This window comes from Tachypleus tridentatus, chromosome 1, assembly GCF_004210375.1.
Source record: "Tachypleus tridentatus isolate NWPU-2018 chromosome 1, ASM421037v1, whole genome shotgun sequence".
Classification (NCBI taxonomy): domain Eukaryota; kingdom Metazoa; phylum Arthropoda; class Merostomata; order Xiphosura; family Limulidae; genus Tachypleus; species Tachypleus tridentatus.
In genome coordinates this window covers 184,369,186-184,378,314 of record NC_134825.1, presented here as the reverse complement: position 1 = coordinate 184,378,314, position 9,129 = coordinate 184,369,186, and the positions used below count along the sequence as shown (strand labels likewise).

The window sequence follows — 9,129 nt, the reverse complement described above, 5'->3', positions numbered from 1 at the left end:
TGAATATATTTAATAATTTCTTGAAATACGAGTGTCATGTAGCTTAACGAAAACTTTAATAAGTTTTATACTCCCGTTATTATTAATATATTTAATAATTTCTTGAAATACGAGTGTCACGTAGCTTAACGAAAACTTTAATAAGTTTTATACTCCGTTATTATTAATATATTTAATAATTTCTTGAAATACGAGTGTCACGTAGCTTAACGAAAACTTTAATAAGTTTTATACTCCCGTTATTATTAATATATTTAATAATTTCTTGAAATACGAGTGTCACGTAGCTTAACGAAAACTTTAATAAGTTTTATACTCCCGTTATTATTAATATATTTAATAATTTCTTGAAATACGAGTGTCACGTAGCTTAACGAAAACTTTAATAAGTTTTATACTCTCGTTATTATTAAACTCTGGTGGCTCATTGATGCGATTAAAGATTTATTACACTAAACAATATGGTTTAATCCGTGCAGTGGACATAGTACAGATTCATTACATAGCCAAAATTAGGTGGACATCCCTTCTCATTAGTGGGTTCGGCTATTTCAGCCACATCCATTGCTAACAGGCGCATAAAATAAAGCATACAACCATACCATCTCTGTAGACAAACAATGGCATTAGAATGGGTCGTACTGAAGAGCTCAGTGACTTTCAACGTGGCACTGTCATCGGATGGCACATTTCCAACAAGTCAGTTCGTCAAATTTCTGCTCTGGTCAACTGTAAGTGCTGTTATTGTGAAGTGAAAATGTCTAGAAGCAGCAACAGCTCAGCCACGAAGCGGTAGGCCATATAATCTTACAGAAGGGGACCTCCGAGTGCTTAAGCGCGTAAAATCGTCTGTCCACCGTTGCAACACTCACGAAGGAGTTCCAAACTGCCTCTGGAAACAACGTCAGCACAAGAACTGTTGGTCGGGAGCTTCATGAAATGGATTTCTATGGCCAAGCAGCAGCACATAAGCCTAAGATCATGCACAATGCCAAGTGTGAAATGGAGCGGTGTAAAGCCCACAATCATGGACTCTGGAGCAATAGAAACGTGTTCTCTGGGTGATGAGTTACACTTCACTTTCTGGCAGTTTGGTGGACGCCAGGAGAACGCTACCTGCCCGAATGCAGGTAACTGTAAAGTTGCGTGGAGGAGGAATAATGGTAGGGGGGCTATTTTTCATGGTTTAGGCTTAGCTTTTTAGTTCCAGTGAAGGAAAATCTTAATGCTACAGCATACAATGACATTCTAGAGAATCATGTGCTTCCAACTTTGTGGGAACAGTTTGGGGAAGGCCCTTTTTTGTTTCAGCATAACAATTCTTATTTGTAGAAAGCGAGGCCTATAAAGACATGGTTTGCCAAGGTTGGTGTGGAAGAACTTGACTGGCCTGCACAGAGCCCTGACCTCAACCCCATCGAACACTTTTGGGATGAATTGGAACGCCGTCTGCGAGCCAGGCCTTCTCGCCCGACATCAGTGTCCGACCTCACTAATGCTCTTGTGGCTGAATAGGAGCGAACCCCCTCAATCATGTTCCAAAATTTAGAGAAAAACCTTCCCAGAAGAGTGCAGGTTCTTATAGTAGTAAAGGTGGGACCAATTTCATATATAATTCCCATGGTTTCGGCATGAGACATTCAACAAGCACATATGGGTGTGATGGTCGGGTGTCTACATACTTGTGGTCATGTAGTATAGCTTACTGTGCAGTTGTATGCTCAATCAAAGTGATATAACTGTTCGACTGGTATTTATCGTGCCCCATCTGCCAATTGGATTCGAGGATTTATGATCACAAAAATGTTCTCCGAACTTTGGGCCACAGGACCGTTTAGAAGAGTAAGGATTGAATTCAGTTATCCTGCTACGAGACAAACACTTTGTTTGTTTGCTGTTAAATTCAGTTATCCTGCCACGAGACAAACACTTTGTTTGTTTGTTGTTAAATTCAGTTATCCTGCCACTAGACAAACACTTTGTTTGTTTGTTGTTACCTACAAAGGACTATCTGTACTGTACCCACTACACGTGTTGAAATCCACTGTTTCATTTCATTTATTATCTACTTCACATCAGCTACTTGATTAGGCCAGATACAAACCCAGAAAAAAGCAAAAAATAATCATGTTGTTATTTCACTAGAAGCAGGGTTCGAGCCGTGATATGGTACCTTACATCTGCAAACACTCAATGCCAATGGTCTTGTAAATATAGCAGTTAATCTTATTTGTTTAAGAGGTCATAACTATCAGGTATAATTTCTATCAATTTGATACGATTAATCTATGGCTAGGGCGAGGATTAATAACACAATATTATTTATTCATATTTAAACCGTTTACTTATTATTATTTCTTGTTACTGAGTAACCTTCAGTATTTGTTTTTTAATTTCGCGCAAAGCTACACGAGGGCTATCTGCGCTAGTCGTTCATAATTAAGCAGTGTAAGACTAGAGGGAGGCAGCTAGTCATCACCATACACCGCCAACTCTTGGGCTACTCTTTTACCAACGAATAGTGAGATTGACTCTAACATTATAACGCCCCAACGGCTGAGAGGACGAGCATGTTTGATGTGACGGGGATTTGAACCCGTGACCCTCGTATTACGAGTCAAGTGCCTTAACCACCTGAAAGAGAAAGGAAAATATTTTGTTATGATAATTTGTGACACAGAACATCTAAAACTGTTAACTACAAGTTCTAAAGTAAGCTGGTCTCAACAAAGAAGACTGTTGATTTATATGTAATTTATATTGAAGTTATCATGGATATTTTATTTTATAATATTTTCAAAAGGAGACCCAAAGCTTGAGCTCTTTCGAATAGTTGAGTATTCTTCTTCAAGACAATAAAGGGTTATGTTTAATTGTGTGTGATGAAATACGTCGATGTCACGTAAACCGGATGTTCAATATGAGTTAGATTTGAGAACTAGCCAATCGTAACCTAGAGTTGTGTCAGGGTTACTTTTGTGCCATAATATTCGTTAACTACTTGCTATAAATATAAAATCAAAATAAACAACAGAAATAAAATTAAGTAACGGCAAAAGGCGTTGAGAAACAGAGAAAATAATAATATGCAGGAAATCAAACCAATGTTAAGATATTTAACAAAAAATAATACTAATAATGAAAAGTTAGTTCTTTAATTTCCCTGTTTCTATTAAATGTAAAATTTGTCTCTATACCTTTAACTTTACTGTCTTCAAGACAGTGTCGAGGCATGTTATGCCTCGTGTTATGCGACCGGAAGTTCGTTGTTTGTGTTTATTGTTGATTTATGATTGTTAAAACGTTCCCGTATAGTTGTTTTGGTTTGACCTACGAATTGAAAATTGCATTTTCGACATTGAATTAAGTAGATAACATTTTTGTAGAGTAGTTTATGGAATTAGTGGTTTTGAACTACTTTTGGTTGTCGTTATCGGAACATTTATCAGCTTTCAGCATGAACTTACAGGTTTGACATCGATTGGAATGCAAGGTTGACTTCCACCTGGTGTCTGTTTATATTTTACTTTAGCGTGAATTAAGTGTAAATGCAAAGTTTTATTATTTCTGAAAGCCTGTGTGTTTACTTATAGCAAAGCTACATCAGACTATCTGCTGAGCCCACCGAGGAGAATCGAACCCCTGATTTTAGCGTTGTAAATCCCTAGACTTATCGCTGTACTGGCGGGGAACCATATCTGAAAGAAACGATAGGAAGCTCCGTAAAAATGGATTTTAATCGATCATAACGTTTAATGTTTGTTTGTTTTTGAATTTCACACAAAGCTACTCGAGGGCTATGGCCAAGCGTGTGAAGGCGTGCGACTCCTAATCTGAGGGTCGCGGGTTCGCAATCCCGGTCGCGCTGAACATGCTTGCCCTCCCAGGCCCATTACGTTTAAGGGGGTTAAAATTATTTATTTAGTATCGGAGGTAGATTTTTTTTAGTTTTGGGCAAATTATCTTTAAAATGGAATTTTTATATGGAAGTACGCATGATGTTAAATATTTTAACTTATTACCAACGCTGAACGGTAAATCTGGAGGCTTATAATACTATAAACGGTGTCAGTACTTAAGGTGGACATAACAGAGGTATTCTATTGTATTGTATACAGTACTTATGGTGGACATGGCAGGGTATTCTATTGTATTGTATACAGTACTTAAGGTGGACATAGCAGAGGTATTCTATTGTATTGTATACATTACTTATGGTGGACATAGCAGAGGTATTCTATTGTATTGTATACAGTACTTATGGTGGATATAGCAGAGGTATTCTATTGTATTGTATACAGTACTTATGGTGGACATAGCAGGGGTATTCTATTGTATTGTATACAGTACTTATGGTGGACATAGCAGAGGTATTCTATTGTATTGTATACAGTACTTATGGTGGACATAGCAGAGGTATTCTATTGTATTGTATACAGTACTTATGGTGGACATAGCAGAGGTATTCTATTGTATTGTATACAGTACTTATGGTGGACATAGCAGAGGTATTCTATTGTATTGTATACAGTACTTATGGTGGACATAGCAGAGGTATTCTATTGTATTGTATACAGTACTTATGGTGGACATAGCAGAGGTATTCTATTGTATTGTATACAGTACTTATGGTGGACATAGCAGGGGTATTCTATTGTATTGTATATCTGTTTGTTAACCTGAAGAGTTTGTTAACTCTGCTTTATTAGTAGAAGTGTTAATGCCACACCAGACGTTCTGAAACATATTCTTATTTCAAGTGGGTTTCTCGTCATTAATAATTCTATTGTAGCTTTATGTTTAAAAAACGAACGATTTTATTAATAACAGGGTGATAGGACATAATCTAATAAACATTCAGATGTTGGTGCTAGTAAAGCTATTACATGATTTTAAAACAGAAAACTAAATAAGTTTGCAATAATTTTGCTATTTATGTTATTATAGTAGTCACAGTATACTCGGCAGTTTAATAAATAATGCTCGTATGTTAGGGTGTCCACCTGTCACCGATAAAGTGGTAACAATGAAATGTTAAGACAATAAACATTTTTGACGAGATGAGTGTATACAATAGATAAAGTAGTACATATTTCATAATTCAACATTTCCAATTTAACAGGTATCTAAACATTATTTAAGTTGTACTTTTATCTTCCATTCTAGTGCTATTATATAGGATAGGAGTGAATGTACACATATCACATGTATATACATACGATGATATTTATAATCCAGGGTGTGACAATCTGATGTAGTGTAATCACGTGCGTGGATTTAAAAGAACGTATGCTATATGAGTATATATGTTATTTGTAAACCTAAAACATAAGAACGTTCACCATAGTATTCTGACTCTCGCGTACATCATCCAAATACAGTTTCTAATAAATTTATATTTTTGTGTCCTAGCATCTGTCATGTAAAATCAGTTTATCAAAGCCATAGATTATCTAAGTACTTTATCAGTAATGCATATAGCAAACCTGGTGGTAATTATTTAATTTTTAGAACGTTCTTGAAGTAATGTTAGAGAACTTTGGAGCTGTTCATAAGTTAAAGAGCATCTTGTAGAGAATGTACATGTAATTAAGTTGTGTGGTTCCTGTAAAATTCAGTTTTAGTCTAATGAACTGTGAGATGTGCTTGATCTGTCAAAACTATCTGATGTAGAAGATATGTGCGCCAGTAGTAATTGTCCATACGTTACTATCTGATGTAGAAGATATGTGCGCCAGTAGTAATTGTCCATACGTTGTGTGTTGTGACATTTTACCTAAATCATTGGTTTTATTCTGTAAGACTAGTTCTCAGTAATACACAAATGGGCATCTGGTGCAGTTAGTCATCACCAATATTTCTAAAGCTAGGCCACTTGAGGACAACTGATAGGCCAACCAAGCCCAAACTTTCATATTACTATCACCTACCTTAGCTGGTATCTGAACATACCATTCCAGAATGCTGAGGGTGTTTCTTTTAGAGCCAAACATGGGCTGTATGTGTTTCATGAAAAGTACTTTTCACATCAGAACTGATAGCAAGACTCTCACCACTGATGCTGGAGATGATGGGTGACACAACCCATCCAAATTACTCACATTCACAGAGCATCATATCTGTTTGATTTCTTAGTTTTCTGCACTTTAAGTAGCCTGAGTTCCCACATTATTGTTTTTCAAGGAATCTCTTTGTCACACTTTAACACAGCTAACGTTTTTAACATGTTTCTCCTTCAGAGCATGCTGGATTGGTTGTGTTTCATGTTTATAGAATTTTCATGAACACATGAAAGATATGAACAGTAATACTGTACCTGAATTATCTGGCAATTTTTGTTTTTTTGATATTTTTGATACTCAAATATTCATGTTTTATTTATTTTAGTTTATATCTTGTATTGTAAAGTTTGTCTTTTATCTGATCAAATCAGTTCATGCCTAGCAACTGTTTGTTGTTTAGAGTTAAGCACAGTGCAAAACAATGGACTATCTGTGCTGTGGCCATCATAAGTATTGAAACCTGGTTTCTAGCATCACAAGTCCACAGACAGACCACTGTACCATTGGTGGATGCTCAGTAATGTAAGTATGATATATGTACATGTTTAAATAATTGACATTATGAATCATGTTATCAGTAAGACAGAACAGTTGGCATGACTGAGAATAAATAAACAAATAAACATCATGTTTTTACAATTTTTTACTGTTCTTAGTTGTAAATGTTATTGCCAATAACTACTAGTAAGAGTTTCAGCAAGATAACTATCAAAATGAGAAACTGACTGTAGTTGGTATTAACTCGTGACAAATTAAAAGGGTCAACTGATCCAAAGTAGTTATAGAAATATAGTAAATTGTGTACATTGTTTACATTGTTATCAACCATATCACAGAGTATTTATAGTCAATTAATTATGAAGTGTGTGAAGGTAGGGAACCTGATTATTAACCACATCACAGGATATTTATAGTGAACTAATTATGAAACGTGTGAAAGGTAGGGAACCTGGTTATCAACCATATCACAGGATATTTATAGCAAACTAATTATGAAGTGTGTGAAAAATAGGGAATCTGGTTATCAATCATATCACAGGATATTTATTGTGCACTAATTATGAAATGTGTGAAAGGTAGGGAATCTGGTTATCAGTAATATCACAGGATATTTATAGTGAACTAATTATGAAATGCGTGAAAGGTAAGGAACCTGGTTATCAGTAATATCACAGGATATTTATTGTGCACTAATTATCAAATGTGTGAAAGGTAGGTAACCTGGTTATCAACCATATCACAGGATATTTATTGTGCACTAATTATGAAATGTGTGAAAGGTAGGGAATCTGGTTATCAGTAATATCACAGGATATTTATAGTGAACTAATTATGAAATGCGTGAAAGGTAAGGAACCTGGTTATCAGTAATATCACAGGATATTTATTGTGCACTAATTATCAAATGTGTGAAAGGTAGGTAACCTGGTTATCAACCATATCACAGGATATTTATTGTGCACTAATTATGAAATGTGTGAAAGGTAGGGAATCTGGTTATCAGTAATATCACAGGATATTTATAGTGAACTAATTATGAAATGCGTGAAAGGTAAGGAACCTGGTTATCAGTAATATCACAGGATATTTATTGTGCACTAATTATCAAATGTGTGAAAGGTAGGTAACCTGGTTATCAACCATATCACAGGATATTTATAGTGAACTAATTATGAAGTGTGTGAAAATAGGGAACCTGGTTATAAGTAATATCACAGGATATTTATAGTGAACTAATTACAAAGTGTGTGAAAGGTAGGGAATCTGGTTATCATAGTGATAACCTGTGAAAATAGGAAATCTGGTTATCAACCATATCACAAGATATTTATTGTGCACTAATAATGAAATGCATGAAAGGTAGGTATCCTGGTTATCAACCATATCAGAGGATATATTTTTGTGTATTAATTATGAAATGTGTGAAAATAGGGAATCTGGTTATCAACCACATCACAGGATATTTACAGTGAACTAATTATGAAGTGTGTGAAAATAGGGAATCTGGTTATCAACCATATCACAGGATATTTACAGTGAACTAGTTATGAAGTGTATGAAAAATAGGGAATTTGTTTATTAACCATATGACAGGATATTTACAGTGAACTAATTATGAAGTGTGTGAAAAATAGGGAATCTGGTTATCAACCATATCACAGGATATTTACAGTAAACTAATTATGAAGTGTGTGAAAATAGGGAATCTGGTTATCAACCATATCACAGGATATTTACAGTGAACTAATTATGAAGTGTGTGAAAAACAGGAATCTGGTTATCAACCATATCACAGGATATGTATTGTGCACTAGTTATGAAATATGTAGAAAGTAGGGAACCTGATTATCAACCATATCACAAGATATTTATTGTGAACTAATACTGAAAGTGTGTGAAAGGTAGGTATCCTGGTTATCAACCATATTACAGGATATATTTTTGTGTATTAATTATGAAATGTGTGAAGGTAGTGAATCTGGTTATCAACCATATCATAGGATATTTACAGTGAACTAATTATAAAGTGTGTGAAAAATAGGGAATCTGGTTATCAATCATATCACAGGATATTTATTGGGCACTAATTATGAAATGTGTGAAAGGTAGGGAATCTGGTTATCAACCATATCACAGGATATTTATAGTGAACTAATTATGAAGTGTGTGAAAATAGGGAACCTGGTTATCAGTAATATCACAGGATATTTATAGTGAACTAATTACAAAGTGTGTGAAAGGTAGGGAATCTGGTTATCTGTAATATCACAGGATATTTATTGTGAACTAATTATGAAATGTGTGAAGGTAGGGAACTGGTTATCAACCATATTACAGGATATTTATTGTGCACTAAGTATGAAGTGTGTGAAAGGTAGGGAACCTGATTATCAACCATATCACAGGATATATCTTGTGCACTAATTATGAAATATGTGAAAGGTAGGAATCTGGTTATCAAATTAGTGATAACCTGTGAAAACAGGAAATCTGGTTATCAACCATATCACAAGATATTTATTGTGCACTAATAATGAAATGTGTGAAAGGTAGGTATCCTGGTTAT

The 9,129-nt window shown here is 34.9% G+C and overlaps 1 protein-coding gene across 1 annotated transcript in view; it reads left to right on the top strand.

Moving 5' to 3' along the window:
- The first annotated feature begins 988 nt into the window (after positions 1–988).
- The window catches only part of LOC143233845 (uncharacterized), a 78,856-nt gene continuing 70,715 nt past the window's right edge, over positions 989–9,129 (top strand). The window contains exon 1 of the mRNA XM_076470622.1: positions 989–1,130. Coding sequence (XP_076326737.1) covers positions 989–1,130 — 142 coding nt within the window. The remainder of the gene's footprint in view (positions 1,131–9,129) is intronic.